Here is a 26,008-nt window from a genome sequence, read left to right as displayed (position 1 = left end):
GGTGGCACCACGACAATGGCAGTAATGGAACGATGGAAAAGTGCTTCACCAGATGGGCGTACAGTGTTTCGTTCGTTGAGGGGGAGGAGTGTGATGCTGCAGCGCAGCCCATTCTTTTAAAGGGTTGAGAAAATGGTGAGACTGGCCAACTAATAAGTTCAGACAGGAAATTTGTATATAATAGGCTGCCTAACATTAGAACGTTCTTACTGAATGACCACAATTTACTGAGCGAAGTTATCTGTCCCGTGTGTTCGCACAGGAACTGGTGCCATCTGCGCTGCAACCGCAGCTCTCCCGTAGCAGAATACTTCGGAACTGTCCTCACCTTCCATGGCTCTCTCTCCCTCGAAACTCCAAAAAGTGTTGTTCTCTCTTATGTGCGAAAGAAACGAATGTTCCACAATTTCGAATTGTGAATCGTCCAATCGAATACGAATCGAATAGCAGAGACTGTTCGATTCGTGTCCGAAATTCCTAGTGTATATATATATATATGAGATACAGTATATACGTATGTTCCTATATATGTGTAAAAGTTATACAGGGTGTTTCAGCGCGCACTTTCAAAAAAAGAGAGAGAGAAAGGCAAAGAAAAGACAAGGAGGTTAACCAGAGATTGCACGTCATAGCACAATTCTAGTCCGTGAACTGATCTACTCGAAGATGCGGACATTACTTGCACCAAAAAATTAAATGCATAATCAAATAAACAAAAATTCACTAATTAAATTTTTAACAAATTGCCTTATGGCACATATTGCAATTTACACATTCTAGCGGGTGAGACTGCGAGGTATATCCACTTGAAAAGAATTCAGCAGCGTAACTTGTTGGGTTTGTTTGTGCGTGATGTGAATAGCAATGGACGCACAAAACGAAACAGTAAAACACAGACACAGACGAACAGTACGAGCGCTGACACCGAGAATTGCGTGGTTGACACCATTTACACGATAACCCGAGTCAAACTTGCGGTAAGAATGCACTGTCGTTCCACTTACCTTCTTAACAAAACGTCGTTTGACGCATTGATGTACAAAAGTAACTGGAACGCCTATGCATTTTTTCGCAAAGTTCGGGAATTAGTATCTCGAAACTGGTGTCATCCTGAGAATTCATTCCAAATGGATCCGACTTGTGAATTCCCCGGCTAGAATTTGTAAATTTCAATATGTGCCATAACGTGATTAGTTATGACCTTAATTAGTGAATTTGTTTTAATTGGTCGATTATGCATTTCAATATCTTGTGCAAGTAATGTCCGCCTCTTCGAGTAGACCAGTTCACGGACTAAAATTGTGCCATCTACCACAGGCAATTCCTTAAAAAATTTTAAAGTGTTCGATGTAACACCCGGTATAAGCTCTGCATGCTGACCAAACTAGTGTCGGTTAGCGCGCCTTTGTTGTGCGTAATCGAACAATGAATCACGACATATGACATGCACATTTAATGTCGCTTCATAGGTATGTATATCTAATGCACACAGACCTGTTAATAGGATAGGACGGGATTTTCAACAACCTCTTTTAACTTTTCGGATATTTGGCCCATTTTCGTGCTACTGCGTATGTGTCCATTCCTGGTCAATCTCGTGAATTGGGTATATGTGCCACCGCGGCACAAGGTGTATTGAAACTTTAAATATACTTACGTGTACGCACGTAGACAGAAGGGGGGTATATATTACATATGTGTAGTTCTTCTCTCTGCCTATACCTCTCCTCACCATTCTTCCTCGGACAAGCGTCAAAGACCGCCTTGTGCTTTCGCAGCGTCGACGTCTCACAGTGTGCATGCAACTGAACATGGTTTCTACCTTTCGGCATAGCTTGCGAACGGTGCAATGCATAAACCTAAACACTGGATGAGATTACGTCCCTTGCATAACAGGAAAATAAATATAATTATACGCATCGCATTATATTGTATACGCGATTTGATTAACCGCTTCACGATAGCTTCACTCCACATAGATTCCAACCTGCGCGTCGGGATCTGTATATTTCTTTTATGTTATTATTTTTTATTGTTTTCTTTTGTCTTTTTTAACTACCGGTTTGACTCTCTCGCTCTGTACTGCTCTGTTTCACTTGACGGCAGGGGCTTCGGCGTTGCGACCACAAAGGAGTCGTCGTGCACGCGTTGCCTTGTCCACATTCCAAATTTCGGCGCAGAAAAGCGATATACTGAAGTGGCAGATAATTTTGTCAACTGAATGTATACGCGAATCGGCGCTTTCGCATTTATTGGCCCTCTCCAGTGCGATACCCTGAGTCGGATTAAGGACAAGTATGCTGCGGCGTTGGGCACCAGTTGTCCTATCGAACGTCGCAAATATCTCGCATTATACGTTTAAACGTTGACTTAGGCGCGCAGCACCCGGAAAGACGTCTGCTGTCAACGCGACAGCCCGCTGGTGCTCCATTAGTCAAAAGAAGTGTGGAATGTGCAGCGCGTGTGAACCCCCCCTCTCCCCCCCCCCCCCCCCCCCCCCGCTGTGTGTTTGTGGGCGAAACTAATCGCGTGTCGCGTGCGTGAGTGTCCTTTTCTGCGTCGGGGAGGACAGCGCAGCAGCGATGCACGCATGTTGAGACTCGTGTCTTGCCGCCGTCCTTTGGTCGAAGCGTTCCTTAGGGTCAAGGCACAATATTGGAACGGCACATACCGTATAATAATAATAATAATAATAATAATAATAATAATAATAATAATAATAGCCTTCGTTCTTCGGCGGACCGTTTTTTTATGGTTTTCTCCTCGGTCGCTTCATTTTACCAAGTCTTAAACTAATCGCCTGTCGAATCGACCAAGCGAACCGGCCGTCGGGGTCCGAGGAAATGACGCAGGTCACGAGTTGTGTCGCGCGCACACCGCGGATGAAGGCACTCCGCGTTTGCTTCCGTATGTGCCAACGCCGCCTCGGCCGCCATCGAGCTGCCGACCCTGAAATCGGTTGCTGCAGTCTCTGCAGTGGCCGCCCCGTGTGTGTGTGTGCGCGAGCGCGCGGCCCCAGCGGGCCTTGCCGCGCGCGCTCCAGAATCCAGTGCGCTACTGCACGTATGAGCGCGCGCGTGGGGAGGGGGGGGGGGGGGGGGGGGGGGGCACATTCGTGTTTGGCGTGCCCGCGAACAGATGCGTATATCCTGAATTATTGCGCATAATGGCGTACTCGATTTTTCACTTAGCGTCGCGCCCGCCGCGCGTAGCGTGCGCGTGACGCAACGCGTCCCGAGCACGCGTAGTATCACACCTGCCGATCGTCAATCCTATATAGGCGTTCTCTGCGCGACAGGGCTGAGGAGATTTATATGTTTGCTTTGTTTGGCGCTCTTCGCATTTTATCGGCGTGCGTCGCCGCCGTTGCGCAAATGTTATCGAGTCGGGAAGTCGCGCGGCTGCCCTCCGCGTTGCGCCGCGCACGGTGGGGCTTCAGCCGCGCTCCGCGGCGACCATCCATTCTGTCCGGCTCGCTTCTTCGCTGCAGAGCAGCTCTTTCGCAGAAATATGGCGGTATCAGCGCCCGTCGGACCTGTTTCTTCCGCTTTGCCGCCATTTGCAAACTCCTGTATCTCGTAGAGTGTCAGCGATAACCCTTTCCGGTGACCAATTAAACTCCCATACTAAGTTGCCATTTCCAAGTGGACGACGGTGCCCCTTTTTGGGGGTGCACTCCAAGACGTATGCGCGAGTTGTGCCACCCGGGGGCCGCTGCATGTGGTTGGCCTACAGAAAAGGAACCGGTGAAAAAAAAAAAAAAATCTTGGTTCCTTCTCTCCAGTTCCCCTTTCTCTCAAATTCATTTAGCGCGGACGTGTTTGCACTGCGGATGCCTGTGCCGCGCGGATAAATCATACTGACGCGGGCTGTCCCAGATTTCCGCTCGCTCGGTATCTGTCCCTGGCCTGTGTCCTCGCGGCGGATACCGGGTAATCCGGTAGATGCCTGCATGTGTGTGCGCTATAAATTGGCCCGTCGGGGGCATTAATTCCGACTTCATTGCAGGTTATTACCTCAAGCGTACAGCGGGCATTTTGAGCTGATTACAGTCCCCGCACAGCGTGCGACGTCGTCCCGCTACGAAAGGTGATGCGTTTCCTGAGTTTCGTCGTCTTTTGCGGAAGGTAGATGAGGGCCTCCTTTTTCATGCCGTTTGCTTTTCGTCGCTGCCAGGGGGAGTTCCGCTTGCCGTTATTAGCCGGACAGCCATACTTATTCGGTTGGAGATGTCCTGGCAGTGACCGTGTACAGGTAGGTCTAAGAAGTAATTGCCATCGTGCCAGAACATGCGTGGGAGGGTATAAGGAAATTGACGTGGTTTCCGCTTTCAAATGCCATTTTTCATGCAGTGGTAGAGGCAACGTGCCATTGTGTTAGTTCATGCGACGTCGCCGCGAAATGAACTCTTCTTTCGCTCACGTTAGAATCACTTCAAAAGATGTATTGAACGTTGTTCCGAAGTCCTTCTAAGAAATACTGCATGCAATGCGATATCATTCCTCATAAATGTCCTCCGCACGTGAGTAGAGAAGAGTATTTCGTCAAATGCGTACGGTACTTTGTTGCCACGGGGACAAATGAACAGTTCGTAGTCTTATTCTTGGTGTGCTGATTTGATATCGAGACGACGGTTAGCTGTTATCGCTTGCTGCGATTGATTCGAATTCACTCGGACTGATAACGTAATTACATTCCAGGATGGTCGAGAAAATTACATTGAACTAGAGCACATGGCTTCAATTTCTGCAGCAGCGGCTGCAGCTGATGGCGGCAAAACGCGGAAGTGCCCCTTCTGCGTTTTAAAGTGACTGTACAGAGGCTTTCAGTGTTTCGCGATAGTGTATACCTGGTGTTACTGCGCAGAAATTCTAGCAACAGTTTTTATATAGCAGCCCCATATGGCACCGCTCATGACGGAAAATAATGTAGTCTACATGCACGCACACTCTTGGACTTCCGATGGGTGTTTCCTGGATACTTGTTCGAGTGCGCCCAAGAGTCTTTGCTCCGTCGTTGTTGGCCCACACCGCAGTAAAAACGAAAAACCAGCAAGGGGTAGGAAAGCGCTACGGTCACTCACGTATGGACGAGGCCTGGACGCGCTGACCCTGCGCGCCTGCAGGTTTTTGCCCCTGTGACTCTTCGTGCGAGCAGGCTATGCGCGGAGAATTAAAAAAAGATGCCGAAGGGAAGAAGACGAGGCCTATGCAACCGAGGCATTGGTGCAGAGCGGCAGCGAGATGCGTCTTTTCCATGGCTTCCCGCTCCCTCGCGCACGCGCGATTGCTTCGACACGGATGGCTGCAGCACGACGAGATAGGGACAGCTTTCGACCGCGAAGCGAAGTTGCAACTGCGCGAACTGGCTGGAAGTCGAGAGGAAAGCTTCTTCCCCCATTGTGTCGCTAATTTTCTCGCCGTTACCGCTTTTCAGCGCCGACTCGAGAGCGCGGGGGTTTACGGGACGCACTCGAGCATAATGAAGGCGAGGTGGAAAAAATTGAGATTGCTTACTTTCCTCCAGGCTGCCGAGGTGACGCGTTGCTTTGGACCGCTCACAGAGCTCCCGCTGGGGTCTTAACCGCGCTCCGAAGCAATGCGAATGTGTGTATGCGGCGTGGGTCGCGCTCGAAACGACTGCCGCTCTTCCGTTCGATGTGTCCCCGCCGCGTCGGAATCGGAAACACGCCGAAAACTCGCGCATCCTCGGCTAAGCGGGTCGGAGGTCTCCATGCTCTCATCACGCCATATATACGGCACACAGTGACTCAATCATGTGTCCCGTGTTAGGCTCGACGCGCCCAAGGCGCTTACGTGTATATACGACAGAGCGCTCCTCTGGTAGGGCGCATATACCAAGAATTTGGCTACAATTACATATACAATTGCACCACGGTTTTAGTTCTAGGCAACAACTGTAATGCCCGCACTCTCAGACGGCGATAAAGCTGCGGTCTATATAGCAGTGATAATTATATATTTTTTTAATTGTGGGCCTCCATCGGAATGTGGCCATGCACCGCGGCCGGGATCGAACACGCGACCTCGGGCTCGCGCATGCAACGCGCCATAGCCACTGAGCTACCGCGATGGGTAGCATAGTGATAATTGTACATCATAATAAATGCTGGCAGCTTCGGACATTCCGCAAGAACTGCTGTCGCTTCCCGTGCGCGCAACGCTATGTACCGGTGCTAAAACCTGAATAGCAAGGCCGTATTTTAGGATTTGTGGCGTGGGGCTTCCATACGCACGCAAGCGCTCACGCACACCCGCCTATACATCCTTGCACCACAAGTGCGTGCGCGCTGTGGAAAGTTCCAAGGTGATTCAAGAGGTCTCACGCCTTCTGCTCGCATTTCTTCTTGACTTGTCATAAATTGTTGAACGCGCCGTTCGTAACAGAGAGGCTCAAGCAGAGTATAATAATCATCATCATCATCGTCGTCGTCGTCGTCGTCGTCGTCGTCGTCCATGTCGCCGTCGTCGTCGTCGTCGTCGTCATCATCATCATCATCATCATCATCATCATCATCATCATCCTATCTTATGTCCACTGCAGGACGAAGGCCTCTCCCCGCGATCTCCAATTACCCCAGTCCTGCGCCAACCGAGTCCAACTAGCGCCTGCCAATTTCCTAATTTCATCGCCCCACCTAGTCTTCTGCCGTCCTTGACTGCGCTTCCCTTCTCTTGGCACCCATTCTGTAACCCTAATGGTCCACCGGTTATCTAACCTATGCATTTCATGGCCTTCCGAGCTCCATTTTCCCCTCTTAATGTCAATTAGAATATCGGCCATTCCCGTTTTCTCTCTGATCCGTGCCGCTCTCTTTCTGTCGCTTAACGTTAGGCCTAACGTACTTCGTTCCATCGCTCTTTTCTCGGCCCTTAACTTGGTCTCGAAGATCCTTTCTCAATCTCCAAGTCTCCGCCCCATATGTCAGCACCGCTAAAATGCACCGATTGTACACCCTCCTTTTCAATGATAATGGTAAGCTTCCAGTCAGGATCTGACAGTGTCTCCCGTGTGCACTCCATACCCCATTTTTATTCGTCTTTAAGTTTCCTTCTCATGATCAGGGTTCCCTGTGAGTAATTGACCCAGGTAAGTGAACTTCTGCACAGACTCTAGAGACAGACTGGCGATCCTGAACTCTTGTTCCCTTGCACGGCTATTGACCATTATCTTTGTCTTCTGCATATTAATCTTCAACCCTACTCTTGCACTTTGTCTGTTAATGTCCTTAATCATTTGTTGTAACTCGTTCCCAGTGTTGCTGAACAGGACAATGTCATCTGCAAACCGTAGGTTCTGAGATATTCGCTGTTGATCCTCACTCTTAAGTCTTCCCAGTTCAATAGCTTGAACACTTCTTCAAAGCATGCAGTGAATAGCATTGGGGAGATTGTGTCTCCTTACCTGGCCCTTTTCTTTATAGGTATCTTTCTACTTTTCCTTGTGGTGAGTCAAGGTAGATGTGGAATCTGTAGATATTGTCCAATATATTTACGTAAGCGTCGTGTACTCCTTGATTACGTAATGCCTTTCTGACTGCTGGTATCTCTACTGAATCAAGTGCCTTTCCTAATCTATGAAAGCTACATAGAGAGGCTGATTGTTTACAAGGCTGTGATCCATTGTGGAGTATCCCTTCCTGAAGCCAATCGGTTCCCTTGGTTGACTGAAGTCCAGTGTTTCCCTTATTCTATTGGAAATTATCTTGGTGAATATCTTATATAATACTGGGAGTAAGCTAATGGGCCTATAGTTTTTCAATTCTTTAGCGTCTCCCTTTTTGTAGATTAGTTAATGTAATTGGCATTCTTCCTGTTCTCTGAGACACTTGAAATCGTTAGGGAGTTCGTATAAAGGGCTGCCAGTTTTTTAAGCATTATGTCTCCACCATCTTTGATTAAATCGACTAGTAGTCCATCTTCTCCTGCCGCTTTTTCCCGTTTAATGTGTTACAAGGCCCTTCTAACTTCATCGCTAGTTATAGAAAGAGTCTCTGTAACCTGTTCATTACTACTTCGAATGGAGGTATCGTGGCTGCTCTGAGTACTGTACAGGTCAGTACAGAATTATTGCGCTGCTTTTACTATACCTTCGAGATTGCTGATGATATTACCCTGCTTATCTTTCAGTGCATACATCTTGGTTTGTCCTATGCCAAGTTTCCTTCTCGCTGATTTCATGCTGCGTTCATTTTTTACTGATTCCTCAGTCTTTCGCACGTTATAATTTCGAATATCACTTATTTTCGTCTTGTTGATCAGTTTTAACAGCTCCGCGAATTCTATCTTATCTGTTGAGTTGGACACTTTCATTCTATGTCATTCTTTTATTAGGTCCTTTATTTTGGGAGAGCTTACCTACTGGTTGCCTTGGTGCCTTACCTCCCACTTCAACTGCTGTTTCTGAAGCCAGCCTAGTTACGGTTTCATTCATTACCTCTATATCATCTTCATGTCTATGTTCTAGGGTTGCATATTTGTTTGCAAGTACCAGCCTGAATTGGTCTGTTCCACCCTTATTGCGTCTAGGTTGGCCTATTTCTTCCTGACCAATTTTAATCTTTCTTTCTTCAAATTGAGGTGAATCCTAGACCTCACTAACCTATGATCACTGCATTTTACCCTACCTAACACTTCTACATCCTGCACTATGCTGGGATCGGCAGAAAGTATGAAATCTATTTCATTTTGTGTTTCACCATTAAGGACCTTTCTAGGTCCACTTTCTGTTGCCAAGCTTCCATAAAGAATTAGTCCTTGCCGCAGTGATCACTGCTGCTCGACACTGAGCGCTTGTGACATTAGGTATAGGCAAACCTCAGATTTCGTGTAACTGATATAAAAATTCTGAGAACGAAGCAGAAGACGCGGGAAGGCCAAGTGAAGCAGAAACTATATAGGTGAAAGACTCCCAACTACTTTCAGCCATCGTAGCGCGAGTCTGCACACTCGCTCCCTAGAACTTTAGCAACTTCGGATGTAATCACTTCCAACGAGGCGTGATATTCGGGGTCATGAACTAGTTCTGCGCAGCGTATACCCATTTTCCGCTCTCCACCACGAATCGCTCTTAAAACGTCCGCTCCCGCGCGTGCCTCCAGTTCCGATTTCATTGTCATACCATTCTAAACTTCAGCGTTTTGCGTATTTAGGGGCATTAAACTTCGGAAATGTACGTACACGCAGAAAGAACGGTACAGTTCTCGGCGGACCCGGCCTCCCGCGACTACTGTTGTCGGTGCGGGCGGCTGAGCGATTAAACTCTTCGGAGCGGCGTCTTCATTTCTTCTCCTTCACGCCGAGCATGCATCGCTGATGCCACCGACAAAGCGGGCCGAAGCGCACGCAGAAACCACTTTGGCGGGAGCGCGCTTCCTGCGAGGCAGCTGCTCAGTTGTATTTAGACCGGGTCGAATCGTGCACGACTTAACACCGTTCGAAAATCGGCGATCCCCGAACGCCGGCCGGCGATGAGCTGGCGTCCGACTGGCTTTTTATGCGCGGGGCCTCCTTGCTTATTGCGCCATCACGTGCGACCTGCATGAGATAATTATGAATGGAGTTGATTTAGGAGCGATTACGGCTACTCGCCGGACGTGCCTGGTCGACGCCTAGATTGCCGAGCGCGTCTGTCGCTGGCTTTCCAGCGGCTGGTCTGCCCGGACCGGACAGCGCCACTGTTCTCATTAAGGCTGCTGTGGCGGCGTTTACGTTCCGTCATCGCGTTTCAGTGAATCGCGCGTTGTTTCTAGCACAGGCGGCGTGACCCGCAAACGCTTTAACTTGTGCTTTTTTCGGTGAGCTCCTGCAATGGAGGCGGCGGGTGGTGTCAGCCTAAGAAGCCGTCATTTTTGTTAGACTTTACGTAGTCTGCCGTAGATTGCGGTAAGAGAGAAGTGGTGGTTTCCTTTTCACGCACAGACCCATACACAGCGTTTGTGTGAATGACGGGCCTGCAGCTGTTGTCTTTACCAATTCGCTTCCTGACTACTACCTTCTTTCTGATATGTCACATCGCTTGCTGAAACCTTTATAAAGTCACAGTCAAAGCGGCACTTTGAAGTGTCCGTGGTTTATTATATATATGCCGAGTACTGTATAGCGCTCATGCTTTCCCATCTGATACTGCGTACATCAGGCGCGCGGGAATATAACATTCATGCCGCTGTGCACTGGTTGTTGTCATTTCCCTCATTTCTAATTGGGCAGCATTGTTTGCATTCTGAACGGGAGTATCGCATTTGCAAATATCTATCCTAATACACCTTGAGCGTGCTAATGCAGATGGTGATTGTGGAACAACAAAGAAAGCAAAGCAAATAGATTATTTACCATTATGACCATAACAATGATTCTGTCATCTTTCTAACCCCTATCCCCCATCCCCAGTGTAGGGTAGCAAACCGGAGACTCATATCTGGTTAACCGCCCTGCCTTTCCTCTTCATTCTCTCTCTCTCTCTCATGTCGCCTCCGCTCCCCAAACCCCGTTATTGTTTCAATTTAGCAGTCAGCTTTTGGGTACAACATTGAACTTTTATCTCCTCGCAGATTGACATCGCTGAAATTGTGAAATAGGAACAGCATTAAAGCGAAGAACTGATTTACCGGCAGTACTGAATATAGAAGAGCTCTTAATATAAGAAGCCTAATTTAGATGATGAATCCGTGAGCGATGTACGCTTTTACCATTTCAAGAACAGTAAAGGCTCACTCTCGTTCGAAAACGCACAAGGCAAGTTACTTGTTATCTACGTGAGGACTGGGTCGCATGTCTACAGGTTTTGTTGCATCCTACTTAACCTGTCGGTTGATTACTCACGCCTTTTGCTCAGACACTTCACCCCCCCCCCCCTTTTTTTTTTTCGAGACTAAACATAGTGCTTGCCATGGGTTGCTTTACCACTCTGCCATGAAGCCTCCGTGTTCATTCCTATACATGGATGCTTCACAGAAACCCCACTTATCATAACACTGTTGGTAACAACGCATTAAAAAGCCCCAGGTTGATGAAGACCACAAAGTCAAGTTTTTTTTTTATTCATGATATTTACGAGATGACGCCTTTAAGCGGGCGCTGGCTACTCCTTTTCACGTAGGACGGATGCATACAGTAAACAAAAGGACAGCAATGAACAATAGAAATGTTACAAGAACAAGAAAGATAACGATAACTTGGAATTCAGGCGACAAATGCATTAAAGACCAATCATAAGGGGTCACATAAAACAGAGACAAACTTAAATGATTCGTTCGGGTTCATCATGTCTCCTAAACCGCTAACTCATTTCCTTGTGAACAATTATCTCATTAATACGCGCTGTTTTGGACAACGGAAACTTGACCGACTGCGCTGCATAATTTGACAACGGCAAGTCCACGGATTTCTTTTAGCACGCCCCGAGGGGGGGCTCCTGATGTATTCCGCACGAGACTCTCTCCCCTAGGCAAATGGGTCAGAGCCACTAACAATGACTACCCGCACCGCCGTAACGCAAGCAGCTCTTTTATTAAGCCGCCACTGGTCGACCCATAAAACAGTGACCCTGAACCCCGAGCCGAAGGTGGGTCACCATCGACGGCAAAGGCAAGTTCTCCGGCGGGACCTTAAATTAGAAATTCCCAACACGCGTCCCTCCAAGTCGTTACTGAGTTCCGAGTCTCCACGTCGATGTTATAAATAATGACGGTCCCGGTTCTGTGATTACCACTGGAGTCCCATCCCGAAGAAGAGAGAGGAGAGGAGGCTTCACGAAGAAGGTGCGGCTTTTTCGGGGAGCGCGGCTACATCGCTGGAGGGGGGGGGGGGAGGGGGGGCGCCCGCCGCTCTCTCCACGCTCGCGCCCCATCCCTCTGATGACTTACGCCGTTGCGCAAACTTTTCAAGTGCGCCCAGCCGCGCTCTAAATCAACGGTAAATACGCGCCATAGTGCCTGGGAGAAGTGGACATGCGATACACGGTCGCGCCTTGCTCTTTGTTTCACTGGCGGGCCGCCGGCGGAGGCACGCCCGCGCGGCGTCCCGTCGGCACTCGGGGAGGGCCTCCCCGGGGCCCGCCGTGGCCAACCTGGCAGTGCTCGGGCCGCGCGCGCGGGGGAACGAGTTTCAAAAGGGCGTTTGAAAAATGAGAGTCCGAGCCCGGCTGCCCGCGCGGTCTTTAGCAAAAGTACGGGGTTGACGGCGGCGTGCCAGTGTGTAATTGGCTCCTTATGGGCAACCTGTTCCTTTCGCGAGCGTAGCCGATAGCCTTCTTTCTCTGGTCTCGTATCGGCTGCGCGTGCGCGACTATACGCTGAGTAGCTGGCGTGAACGCGCCTCTCGACAGCGGCCATGCACGAGCGCGATGCGATGAATCGGAGATTGCCCCGTCCTGGACATCGGCCGGCCATCGCCTTCATGATGCGCATGGCATCTTGCATTTCATTGGTTTTATTCTTTCTGGAACGTTCTCTCCGGGACCCCTGCTCTCTACAGCGGCCACGTTTCACGTTCCCTTCCAACCGGGCCCCTTATGGTCGCACCAGCGAAAGCTCATGGACGCCACAGAAAAGTCGCGGCGTCACATACTCGGGGGCCAGCGAAGGAATGCAAAAATTCACTTTTTAAAGCTTTTTTCTTTCGTCCTGGACGACATTATTCATAAATATCTGCTCACGGACGAACTATCCTCTTCTAAGTTGTTCAGTTTCGCAGAGAAAAGATAGAACGAATAAATTCTCAGGCGTGATTTACGCCATTATCGCTTTGAATCGTCAGCGCGCGCCTCAACTGGAGTACTATTCTGGACACTGTCGAATTCCGCCAGATTGTATGTGTACTCCGGTGACCGCTTTTCACCGGCTAACAAATTTTTAACGTTATCGTTCGGCGCAGGACGCGCCTGCATGTATCGGAAGTTTCTCGAATGTTATCGATGGTTCTGTCCGTTGTGTGTTTTCACAGAACCCTGCGTAACCTGATTGTATGCACGACGCGAATAATTATGTAGTACTTTCTGGAAAGCACGCGGGCACCAGCGATTACGCTGGAACACCTCCGACGATTCATGTATAAAAGGCAACGCGCTTGACCCGCAGATTAGATTTTCGACGATCGCCGAGTGTGCTCGCTGCAATCGTTGTGCATTGAGTGTCGTTTGTTTTTCGAGGCCACAGGTTCGCCCATTAAACAGTTAGTTTTCATTGCTCAAAGGTTTCACTACAGTCTGCTTCTTCGCCTTCGTGACAATGTTGTCAAATTCTGTAATGACGGAATTTCGACCCAATCAAGGAAGCCGTCGCAGGTCAAATCAGAGCTGACCAGATCGCAAATCCGACAATGTGGCGGAATTTGACAGTTTCCAGAGTAGTACCCCCGGTATCGGGAACTCGTAGTTACCACAACTGGAAGCATTTGCTGTGACAATGGTGACCGACGAAGCGATAAGCTAGGCCGATATAATGTAACAATTCATTTCGCTCGATACTATTCCATTCTCATTATCCACCGCACACGACTGGCCGATCGTGATGGTAATGTAGTCTGAGCGCCGCTCGGAACAATGATGAAGCGCGAAAATAACTGAATGGAATCGTTGCGTTCTCCCTGGCCTGATTTTGTGACCGTAAACAATCGCCAGCTCCTTCTCGACCAAGTTTTTCTTGAAGAGTTTAGCTTGGTATACAGTAGCATACAACTGAACGATACGAAGGCTTGGCAGTGACGGTTGTTGTAGTTTGGTTGTATAGCTTGGCAGTTTGGCGGTTTGAGAGCATACTACTAACAGGCCGTACATCGCAGTAAACGTTTACAAGTACATTATTCTATATTGCCGATAATCTTTAGTTGAAATACTTAATCTCAATAGTTATTACTTTCTCACCACGCATTGTTGGCACACATTACTTATCAGTCTAAATTCTGCTGCGTTGCATACGCAGAACTATCATTTGTAAAAGTTTCTTACTAACCTTTATAATATGAATGCTGTAAGAAGTGCAAACATCGAAAGCGCTCTCACCCACGCTAAATATAACAAAGAAAAAGAAAGAGAGGAATCTATTAATAGTGTTATAGTAAAGCACCGTCTTAAACGAAGTTACTTACCATCTTCCTTTTCCTTTTTTTTTCACTTTCTTTTCAGGATGCAGGGATGTGAACGGAAGGGGCATAGCTATTATCAGCAGTTCATCATTCAAGGATGTCCCTGAACTGACGCCAACGCAGCTGGCACAGATGTTGATGTACTTCTACACAATACCAAAGTAAGTATGCCTATCTTGCATGACTTACATGTATACCTACGTACATAATTGTATGTCGTGGTCACTTGAATATATATATATGTGTGTGTGTGTGTGTGTGTGTGTGTGTGTGTGCGTGTGCGTGTGTGTGTGTGTGTGTGTGTGTGTGTGTGTGTGTGTGTGTGTGTGTGTGTGTGTGTGTGTGTGTGTGTGTGTGTGTGTGTGTGTTGAAAAAGGCGTCCCACTAAAAAAAAAAGCTATCAGAGCAACGCTTTGTTCTGACGCATCATTCTATAGCCGAAGAATCTTTCGGTGGTAAAAGAGCGCTGCTCATCGAGGTGATTCATTGTGGCCATCAGATTGTAGGTGGCCAGCACATATAGTAACGTGATAAAAACGACCTACAGCGCGAAGGACAAGGACTAGTAACGTGTTGCACATCCTCCAGCGAGTGGCGGCGTCGTACGCGCAACAGAGCAGAGCTGATATATGACTGCGATGTGCGGAGCTGCGTCTGCATGCAACTTCTAAATGTATTCAATTTATCAGAAAGTCCGCGTCACAACTAACGACGCTAGGCGTCGCAGAGGCCAAATCACTGTAAGCAGAACTGTTGTAAAGAAACAGACCGGATTCTTGCCATCGTTATTTGCATGAAGTTAAACATATTGTAACGGGACGAGGAAGTGCGGATATGAGGAACCAGGAGTGAGGAAAAAGCGCTAGAGGATGGCAACTAGTGCGGCTATTAAACACCGTATTGAATCCAGTGTGGTGTTTCCGTGACAGTATACAGTATAGTGCAAGAGAGACAGATTTGAGAAAACACTTCTGTGTGTAGCAACTTAACAGCGTGGGCAAAAGACAAGGGCACAGAAAACGACAGGACCGGCGCTGACTTCCAATTACAATATTTTTTTACCAGAATAGCACAATATGTAGTCATAAAAATGAAGAGAGAGGGGGAGAAAGAGAGAGAGAGATAAATAATAGCGCAAAAAGCCCATAATATGCTAGTAGAAAACAGATAAAGGAACCACAACTTATCATACAAGCAGAGCAAACAAAAGTACAAAAACGACAAATTGAAGAAGTCACTGCTGCCTATATGGCTTCTACGTGTAGCATTAAAACATTGTAGATTCTGCGTTGATAAATAAGCTGATGGTCGCTCCTATCATATCGGGTTTTTCTATTATTTCTTTATTTTATTTATGTGACTCTATATCACGTTCGTTTCTCAAAAAAAATATAGTAGCTTGAAGTCAGCGCACTCGTCCCGTTGTTTTCTGTGTCCTCGACTTCTGAGTGCGCTGTGAATTTGTCACCACGCGTTACCAACTGGCATCAACCCACACTTCATTACAGTGCCCCGCATATCAAAAAGTAACCTGAGTTATAAAAATTGTAGTGCATTGATAAAGGGAAAAATTCGGCAGTGACAGTTAAAACTGCTTACGTGTGGGAATGCTAAAGCATTATAGTCGCTTTGGTGAATCTTTTTTTTCTGCGCTTTCCTTGTCCACGCAAGCTCTCGCCTGCGTTTTAACTGCGCCTCGGTAAGGCTAAACGAAAACGCGCAAGGCGTTTCAACGCGCTCGCTTGCCCGCGAGGAGTTCATAACTCGAAGGACCGCTCAGAGGCATTCAATTGGACATTAATGCTTTTTATTTTATACGCTCATTTTATACTCTCTTGACGTGGTGCCAGCTCCTACCCATTGGCTGCGCCGTCACGTGCCGAACGTCGCACGCACTAGGCAAACATTTAGTCAACCAGAACAGTGGAGCTGCCGTGGCGTTGGGGAAGCGTGCTCGTCTCGCATCCCGGAGGTCTGGGTTCGACTCCCACGCAGACCAAAATTTCGCTGATATTCTTTTCGAAGGCATTAGTTTACTTTTACAACATTTACAAGAACCTCCCTGAGAAATTTGACGTCAATTCAGGTATTTCTTTATGTGGTTTTACACTTTCCCTTCGGCCGTTTTTGGTACCATAATTCGGTCACGCCGCCGACTACGACGCCGTATTTTCGCGTAGTGGGCCATGTAATGCTTTCGCATGAATACTTCAAACGTTGTTACTTTCGCACGAGCTATATCTTGCAAGGGAATCGGCAAAATGTGACCTCTAGAGAAACTAAACGTTTATTACGTTTGGCGTTGTGTACAGGCCATACCAATGTCAGAAACCCGAAGTTAAGGACATTATTCATGGCGTCGTAGAGAACTCCACCCACGGCACTCTACGCTGTTTATGAAGAAATCAAGAGAGAGACGGAAAGAGAGTTCTTTGTGTAACGTACGCGGTAGGCGCCGCACTTGTGCTTCTACATACATACGCAAGAAATAGTGAACGATCTCGTTGATTTTAGTCTGAAGCTCGATGTCGTGTGCATCCTGGGCGCCCACGAAAGTGTTTCGCGCTCAAGTCATGCTAATAATGCAACCTTTGTACCAGCGTTGGAGTTGGGGATGAAAAACCGAAACAACTACCGCTATGAACTACAGGGGCGCGCGAACAGTATAATTCCGGCTTTAATCAAATTAGAATCGAAATGTTCGGAGTGAGTGGTGGCAAAAGTCGGAATAGCGGACCAAATTCGAGTATTGGAGCTGTCCGTCCCGAGACGGCGAGTTTGTTCATTTTACTGTATGATCACGGATAATTAACTCACGGTGAATTAATTCACTAAGAAGCGCTGCTTCGAAACGAGCCATGCAGTTAATCTTTTGGAAAGCGGTAAAGTATCTCGTGCACCGTTTCTCCTTCTTAGAGAAGCAGAAAACGAGGATCCGATAACGACATAAGGAAGTAGCTGCTTTGTTGCCCGCTAGTTGCCATCGTTAAGAGTGAAGGACGAGGTCTCGAGGCATAACTCTTCCAAATCGTGTTTCTTTCCAGGAAAGAAATCAGTGTTCGTGGATTCCTTCTGCTCGTCGATGCCGCTGATGCAAGCGAACAGCTCTGGAAACTGCTCGACGAGGCGCTTTGTCTTCTTGAGGTGAGCTGCTTTCTCTCCTCTGTCTTTTCTTCTTTTTTAACGACTCGTTTCGTGGCTCTTCGTTCGATTGCTTGTAGTTCGTTCTTCAAAACTCAGATATTTACTGCCCTTGCAACTTTCGTTCTCCAGTTAATGTGACTCTCGGTGGAAAGCGACCGCTAAAGAGGGACACTAAAGAGGGACACTAATTAAGTTTGCGCTGATAAAATATTCTTTCTATAGCCTGGTTTCGTTTATATTGAGAAAATAAAGACTGAACTTTCAAGTTATGAATTTCGCGCCGAAACCATTGCACTGGTACGTCAGTGTGAGGTCATTGGTTTCAAAGTATCTTCTCGTATTTGGGCCGTTGTGGCGCAGTAAGCGTTCTCGAAACTTCCTAACTTTGAGTGTTCGACTCGTTTGGAATACAATATGGTCCATCTTTGCAAATAAAACGTTAACTAGGCCCGAGCGGACGCCGTCAAAATTCATGACGTCACTGCTAGCTGGTGCGGGAACTTCATGGTGGTGTCGCCACCTGTCTTTTGTTTTGGCGTCTTTCCTGCTTAACAAGCATCTCCTCACGTTGAGAGCGCCTTTTTTTGTTTACATAGAAAGGTAATTTACTGCTACAGCTTCACTAAATTTTCTTTTTAATGTCCCATAAACAACGATCATAATGCTGTAATAAACATTATATGGTTTACGTAGAGGTACATCAGTAATAAATGCCAAATACGCCGTAAATTCTTTTCTGTATGTGCACAAAAGCGCGTTTCATTAACATGAGCAATCGTTAAGAAGAACTTTTTAATGCGTACAACTGCTTACAAGAAGTGTGCGACACTACGTCTTCGTCTGAATATATTGTATGCAGCAAACGCCGCCGTAGCCCGGTGGCGTTAAGCTGCATGCTGCGCTCGAAGTCGCGGTTTCGATCTCGGCTGCGGTGGCTATTTCGATGGGGGCGGAGCGCAAAAACGCCCTTGCACTTATATTTGGGTGCACGATAAAAAAAAAAACTAGGTGGTCCAAATCAATCCGGAATCCACCATTACAACGGCCGTCTTAATCAGATCGTGGTTTTGGCACGTAAAACCCCGGAATTTAAATAACATTATATCGTATGCAGCCATTCGTGTGGCTGGTTATTCAGATCCGTGTCCTTCCTGTGCAGTTCAGGATAGCGTCATTGCGAGATCACTGGCCTTGTTCTCAACACCTCGCTCAAGCGAGGTGTTGAAAGTAAGTTCTCAGCACACAAAATAACTTGACTGGTATCCGTTGTTCATGCTCACATAGTTGCTAGCGAGCTTGGCGGTACTGAGGAAAACGACACTTTCTTGATTTATTTGTCCTTGCTCTTTCAGGCAAACATCAACAACGCGATCGACATCGTAGTTGTGGTGAATGCCCATGGTCCTCTGGAAGTCAAGGGACTCCTGTCTCAAACAAGAGCTAAGGTATAATGTCGTTCTTGGTGCTCGCTGAAAGGATATATATCACCGAGATTAACAGGAAGCTTTAAATGTAGGATATATATATATATATATATATATATATATATATATATATATATATATATATATCATTGACGATTTACGAGCGCTCAGAAAAGAGCGAGACACCCAGTCATAATTTCCTTGCTAACACAGATCTAGGACAAGGAATTCTTAGATCGGAGTCAAGGAAATTGAATAACCTTATCTACAGCATATTCTTCCTTTATTTTTGTGCCAGCTTTAGTGTTTAGATAAGGTCGCTGCTTTTGTGTGTCTTCACTTTTCCCACAGTGCCCTTCTCACGCCTTCTAGTCTAAAGCGTGGCAGCGGTGCTCTCCGTTGCACTGTCAGCATAAATTCAAGCGCGTACAAGTCGAAAACCACTCCAGTCCGTTGTTCCGTATTCGTGTTCAGCTGCGTTTAGAAGAGTAGCCTAATTCAGACTCAAACAGGTACAATTGCATGGGACAACTCCATACTGAGAAACCGGCTACACAGCGATTGATCTCGAACTTTTATACAATTACGTGGAACAGACGTTCCGGTTAGTTATCATTCTGTTTGCGTTCCAATTTCTACTTATGGTCCATCAGTGACTCCTACCGTGGGCGTCACTGGTTCGGTACACCTTTCTTTCCAGGCTGGGATGAAGGCAGCAGCTGCTGTGAACGATAGCAAATGCACTGTGGCAAAGGACCACCTTCGGGTTTGATGGTTTCTAGGGCTTCCTTGATTTAGGGCGGGGTAATTGCGCCAGCTTGAGCTGCGCAAACCAGTCTAAAGCAAGACGCGCGGATTGTGAAGGTGTGCCTGGTTATTAGCGCATAATGCAACATAAGCCGCATGTCTCCAACCAACGGAGACCATACCAAAGCGCACATTTGCTCTAGAAATCCGGCTCTTAAATCTCATCGATGAGATCTGACTAACTTATTCATTCGACCTACCCTTATTAAGCGCAAGAATTTCGTCCTTAACAGCTCAGGAAGAGTCGACGGTGATGCTTCGTCTTATTTCCAGATTGTCCCAGTGACATCTCAAGAAAAGTTGCTGGAGTTTGTGGACAAAGACAACCTGCTTCCAGAATTTGGGGGAACCTATGCTTATGATCACCAAGAGTGGATGAGCTTCCGAAAGGTAAGCCTGCCCGGGTTCGAAAGAAAAAGGGTTCGATAGAAAAGGAATACAGTTTAGGGGCAACTCCGTTGATTTTTCTATGTCCACTGATCTTCATAAAAATTTGACTACACGTTCTCTTTTACACGCTGATTATCTGTGCCAAACGATATGACTGCAAGTCATTTAATTTTCCGGAAAATGAATGTCAAAGAGTGGGTGCGTGTTCCCGACTCATGCCCACGAATGTATGACGTTTTACTGGGCACAATGTGTTTGTGACGTCAGAGTCTATATCACCAATTCGTCCAGAAACGACGAAGCTGGCTTATTTTTTCGCGAGACAACGGCCGGCAATCATCGTTTCGACAAACGTGATGACCGCTGCTTCTCTTCATCTTGCCGTAGCACAAGGCGTGCTGAGCTTGGGGCTCGTCAGCTGCCTCGCGCGGTCCTTCAGCGTTCCTTCAGCGTTCCCTCAGCGCTCATATCGTCGCTGAAATCGCCACTGTCTTGTTCGAAAGAGCTGGAAAGGCTCCCCGTGTAGTCAGAAGACATCGTCAGCTTCTCTGTTTTGGCGTTAGCACCACGTGTGCTGCCTGTTTACATTACGGTGGTGTATGATCTGACGTCAACGACTCATCGTAGACGTCACACGAAGCAGCGCTACCCGTTTAGGTTCCGGTACCTCGTTTATTGGTTATTTAAAATTGTTGATGAGTTTCTAAGCAAATTGAACCAGCCTACCGGTGATAGGACTGTCAGTGCCATTTGAACATGACAATATCATAATATGGTTTAAAAAAGCGCAGGAGTTTCCCTTTAAGAGTCGGAATATTCAGGTAAAACTGTCGCAGTAATGTCAGCATGATTTAGTATTCTGAGAGTTTTTTTATTTCTTTGTTTATTTTCTACCAATTTATAATAATGCCCTTTCTTCTATTTTCATGCCCCGATTATAATCGCCCACACGGGAATTGTTATCTTATTATTCAAGTTAAGCGTCGTCATTGGACATACGTACAGTGCCTTTTTAACCGGCAGCATTGTGTTTGTGCGTGCGTGCGCGCGCGTTCACGCCATAAACGAAAAGCAAAAGTTCGATGTTGCGAGAATGCACATTTCATGAGAGTGCTTTAAGGTACGCTTCTCCATAGCGCCTGCTACTGGTCATAGTACCGTGTTCGTATGTATAACTCCGCGTAATGAAGTCATCATCGATACTTTTCACCATTCTACTTGATTCTAGCATACGCGTAGACTTGTTGCTCTCACTAAGCCTTCTCCACGCGCGACCACACACAATCACGCGCGCACGTATTATAGGGTAACGTGGACTTCGCGACCAACAGCCAGTATGTCTCGCAGCAGCCCAAAACCCGATGCCTGTCTCTTCGCAGTTCCTGGAGCCGTTTGTGTCCGGCTGTCGGCTGTCCGGGCGGCAACTAGTCTCCGTGATGCAAGAGCTGCGAACGAGTCGGGTGCCACCATCGTCAGCGCTGGCGCTGCAGCTGATCGACGCCCAGAAGCGGCACATCCAGGACACTTTCCGGGATGAGCAGCTACGCCACCTGCAGGAAGAAGGGGACACCATTCTGCAGGAGCTGCAAGCGTACCGTGCCCGGTCGCCTCACAATCTCGACTACCGGTACGCAAACTGACGAAGTCCGCGCAAGATAGCCCCTGCACGTTCTTGATTCTGGGTTGCGTACGTTGGTGATACTTGCAGTTATACACTGTCGCTCCCAGACTCCTGGGAGGTCATTGATTCCATTCAATTTAATGTTTATTGACCATTAATCATCCAGGACATTACATAAAAGAACAGGAAGGGGGGAGGGGGGGAGAGAAACAATAAAAACTCCACAAAGCACAGGAGGACACGTAAGTGAAAATCATAACAACTGCAGGTGGCTTGTTTTGATTCGGCTGTGATTAATGAACGTGTGATCAAGTCTCGTGTCATATTCCTGCCATTCACATTGTGCCTAAACTCCTTTATTGTTGAAAGTTACTGTGAAAGCTATGTTGTATTTCGTTGTTTAGAACACGAACCGGCGGATGCAGGGAGCTGAGTGTGTAGAAACGCAGAGGAAGTTTTCCAATCCAACACACGGACGCTGTCACCGTGAACAGCATGATAAGCATGTGTACAGATTTGCATGTGTACAGTGTGCATTAAATGAAAGTTTTTTCTTTCTGCTTTGTCAGTGTCTACACTTTACGTTCGCCTGAGAAAAAGAAAGAAGCACGGGTTTCACGATTATTTTGGAAATACCTCTTTGGCAGCAAATTCACATTAGCAGTAGATAATCGAGAAGTTGAAGATGGAGTGCTTGAAAATTTGTCCCTGCAAACATGATGATTGCACCATGATGTTCACCTCTTCCCACTCTAATGTTATGTTTCATTTATGATGCTATAAAAGTGGCTGTTTGGGGCAACCGCATGTTAGAACAATGGTGACGTATACAAACCAATTTTACATCGAGAGGACCTTAGACCTCACAATTATTTCAGGAATTGAAGCGATTGTACAGAACGAAGGTAGGTTTAAATGAAAACTAGACACGAGCACGAAAAGTAACACGAGAACGGGAACAATACCGACTGACAACATTTAGAGACATTTAATTATGGGATGAGTGGCTTGAAAGAAACACGAAGGTTATGTGCCGCAAATCATGAACCTTTGGGCATTTAAGATGCGCATCTGCTTGGACAACTGATTCGTTGAACGCATTCTTGACGGTAGGCGCCCGACCAGTCGCAAATAGCTTTTTTCCAAGTGTTTTTAAACCCCGGCAGACGTTGCCGGAATCGGTTGAGGAACGTGTACTGGGTCTCGCATGAAATCCTTGGTGCTCCAGAGACTGAGGGACGCAGTTCTCATCGCATTCTCGAATAGCGTAGAGCTGGGAGTGCTGTAGGCGCCACAAGGACAGATCTTGTCACTCGTGGAGTGGCTTTCGATCATTGGTAGAGGCTGCCCGAACAGATTTAAAACTCCAATCTCTGGTATACGTTGGGCAAGATTGAAACTAAGACATTGTATATCGCGGTCGCCCCGTGTATATCGATTTTTTTTCCTTTTTTAATAACTAAACCTCTGGCGCTAATCAAAGTAAGGAGATCGTAGCGCTTTAATACAGCTGCAGTATGGAACCGGAAACTCGCCTCTGGTTAACCTCCCTGCCTTCTATCTCTCTCTACACTATGGAACAACATCCTCAACCATTTCGTCATTTCGCAGTACTTCATTTTTATTATTTTCCCTTTTCACGCTTTCATCCAAATGCCTGAAATGTCGGAGGATTATGACAGTTCATATGTTCGAGTGCGCTAGCTGCGAATAGCGACTGGGCAGGTTTGGAAGCTTCCTTTTGGGAATGCGAGGAGTGAGAATCTGCAACGTTGTAGCTCACGTTGCGGAATAAGTCGAAGTTTATTTTCAATTATTTTCGCACGCTCTCAAAAAGTCTTTCAACAACTAAATACTTTCAAAGATAACACCATTAGGACGTCCTCCTGGCGTTTCACAAGACTCTAGTGGAGACCTTTTACGTGTCTCGTTGAATAATTCATTAAGGGAGCAAGTCAGTATAACTACACAATTGTACAAGAGAGCCAACTAAGAAAATAAGGAAAGAAAAAGAAATTGCGTGCAACATAAACTTTGTGGCTTGACACTACACATTGTGCTGCTCATAGATGTCTCGGTGAATACACTTAAAGTTGGGCTATAGGTTGCTCGCATTAACCCCGACTTATCCTGCCTTTGCTTGAATCAAAGGACCCCAGGTCGTCGGTATTCAGAGCCCACAGCTACTGCGCCTGTCATGAGCCAGCTGTAGACTTAGAGTTGCAAAACGACCTTGAATAAAGCGGCGACAGCTTCTTTGTTCCGCTGGTTGATTCCTTGATAGTTTTTTGCTTACTTCCTTAACGTAATTTGGTGAAAACGAGATCGACGCAAAACTATTTGCGTACTGCCAGTATTTTCCAGCGTGGAGTACACTCTTCTGTCGGGTCGGAACGTTGTTGTTATTGTCACCGTCGTCGTTTGAGGGCGAGTCATAATCCTTTATCCTTATCTTCAACCTTTAGGGATGCCTTGGAGAAGAGTGGTCTCCTGTACAACGAGCTAAAGCGCGCCATGGCGAAGCTGACCAAGCTCGCGGACAAGAGGCTTCAGCGTCTCCAAGAATGCATGCTCGTGAGGACCTTCGAAGAAGAATCTAGTCAAGTGAGTTTATAACGCTTTTTATTTTCCTACGCCGGTTTTCAAGTTGTCGTCGGCAGTAGGTGTCGACCTCCTTCACCGTAAGACGAAACGAAAGTTTGCGCAATATCAAGTGGAGTAGCAGATTTTCTAGCCATGTCAGTCCCGATTAAGAACATTGCGGTTGCTGGCAACCTATAACGATTACGGTTGTAGGATAAGTCCCAGCCAGGCACGGTGTTAATACAGTTATTAGAACGCGTCCCTTGCGTCGCCTGGTCGAGTACGGGTCCGCGTTCGTGAGATGTTGTGTGAGAGTGATGCGAGACTTCCGCCTGGCTCGCTTGGCGCTCAGGCATGTCGGGTGACACATATAATGGCCCAGACCTGTACTTGCCTCATTAGAGACTTACGCAGTAAGGAACTCTTCCGGAATTGCGCCACGCGATTGGGTGACGGCGTCATGGCTTTGGTTTATACATTGTTTAGTCCCTGAACACAATGTAGATTTGAGCTAGCTAGCGCACTTCTTTAAGCAAAGTGTCTACGTGCAGCTCGAAATGAAAGTGGACGCAGAAACTTGGCTCTGGTGTGTGTTCTGGCCTGCGCATAGCGCCGCTGGAAAGTAAACAGAGTTGCTGTTTCAGAATTTAGTGGCGTAACGAGAACAAATACTATTTACGCTTTTTTCATGAAGACGTAACAGATCGAAGAGTGTTGCGATGCCATTTTACTGCACTGAGCTCTGGTACAGCGTTCGTCACATTCACAGGGGAAAATGTAGACCCTCTGCATTCCCGAATTAATGTGCCTTTCTTAAACAATTCTAGCACATAATATACTGCCTTTCGTTATTGATCACCTCCGCACGCAAGCATCATGCTTGAACATGCTTAGTAAGTTCATGTTACAGAAACCAAAATCACTCGCTGCGTTTCTTGCTTCCAAGAGCAGTGGAGCTGTACTGAACCCAAACCGTGCAGCAAGCATGGAAGCCCTGCTCAGTTCTCATTTTACAGCCGCCGGCCGTTTATGATCAGTCTGGCCGCTGCCGCCGTTGTTTTGTGATCTGACACTGGCTGCGAGCGCGCTGACGCGACGACAACAGATGCCGCTGGTCGCGACTACTGTTTCAAGTGTGAGACCGCGGCTGTCGCGATGTTCACAGGGCTCAGTCTATACGTCCCAACAGGTGAGACGACGTGTCCCTTCGCAAGCGACTGCGGTTTTCTTTTTGGCCGTGTTTCATGTTTCTCATCGCCTGTTTTTTCAGTCACACAGGCTGGCTGGCGTCACAGAGGCGCGAGGTGGTTCGCACGCCATTGGGAAATACCCCCTGTAGCGTTAACGTCGCAAATTTTCATACATTGGCGCGCGCCACTTCGGCACTGTCACCAAAGTTATCTTGTCAGCTGTTTCATGACACAGCTGCCCATCTCGTGTCATGACGTATGAATCACTTCCCGACACCTTTCAAACCGCTATTTGGGGTGCCAGAGGCTGTACTAGTTCAGCACGCAAGAAAAAAAGAAAGTCGCAGTTTCGCCAGAAAGGCGAAGCATCGATTGCGATAGCAAATTAGTAGACAGTTATACGAAGTAAGGATAGTAGTTTTATCGGCCGTGTAAACATGGAAACATTCGCTTACTAACTGAATTAACAAGCACAGTGTCAGCGCGCACAGGCAAAGATGAACACATCACACTCGATGACCGCGGACACTCGCTGTCAGAACGCTCGCGTGAGCAAGCGCTGCAGCTGCAGCGAGCGAAGTGACTCTAGTGCCGTCTATCGCTTGAACGCCAACAGCAGCGAGAAAACAGCACGCACAAAGGTATGAAGCGTCTGCATATCGCTTTCTAGAAAAAGTACGCACATGCTGGCGGAGTAGAGGCCCCTCTCCCCTCCCTCCCGCTCTGCCTTCCCACTTTCCCCCTTTT

At 47.2% G+C, this 26,008-nt stretch overlaps 1 protein-coding gene across 4 annotated transcripts in view; it reads left to right on the top strand.

Moving 5' to 3' along the window:
• LOC126543158 (puratrophin-1-like) overlaps positions 1–26,008 on the top strand; it is a 379,196-nt gene that overhangs the window by 230,855 nt on the left and 122,333 nt on the right. For all 4 annotated transcript variants that reach the window (XM_072286218.1, XM_072286216.1, XM_072286212.1 and 1 more), the window contains exons 5-10: positions 14,143–14,263; positions 17,147–17,246; positions 18,599–18,691; positions 19,751–19,867; positions 21,247–21,494; positions 23,954–24,092. In XM_072286218.1, coding sequence (XP_072142319.1) covers positions 14,143–14,263; positions 17,147–17,246; positions 18,599–18,691; positions 19,751–19,867; positions 21,247–21,494; positions 23,954–24,092 — 818 coding nt within the window. The remainder of the gene's footprint in view (positions 1–14,142; positions 14,264–17,146; positions 17,247–18,598; positions 18,692–19,750; positions 19,868–21,246; positions 21,495–23,953; positions 24,093–26,008) is intronic.

The sequence above is a fragment of the Dermacentor andersoni genome, chromosome 1 (assembly GCF_023375885.2).
Source record: "Dermacentor andersoni chromosome 1, qqDerAnde1_hic_scaffold, whole genome shotgun sequence".
In the NCBI taxonomy this organism is placed as follows: Eukaryota; Metazoa; Arthropoda; class Arachnida; order Ixodida; family Ixodidae; genus Dermacentor; species Dermacentor andersoni.
The sequence above is the reverse complement of the archived record's forward strand: the minus strand, read 5'-3'. Positions and strand labels throughout refer to the sequence as shown.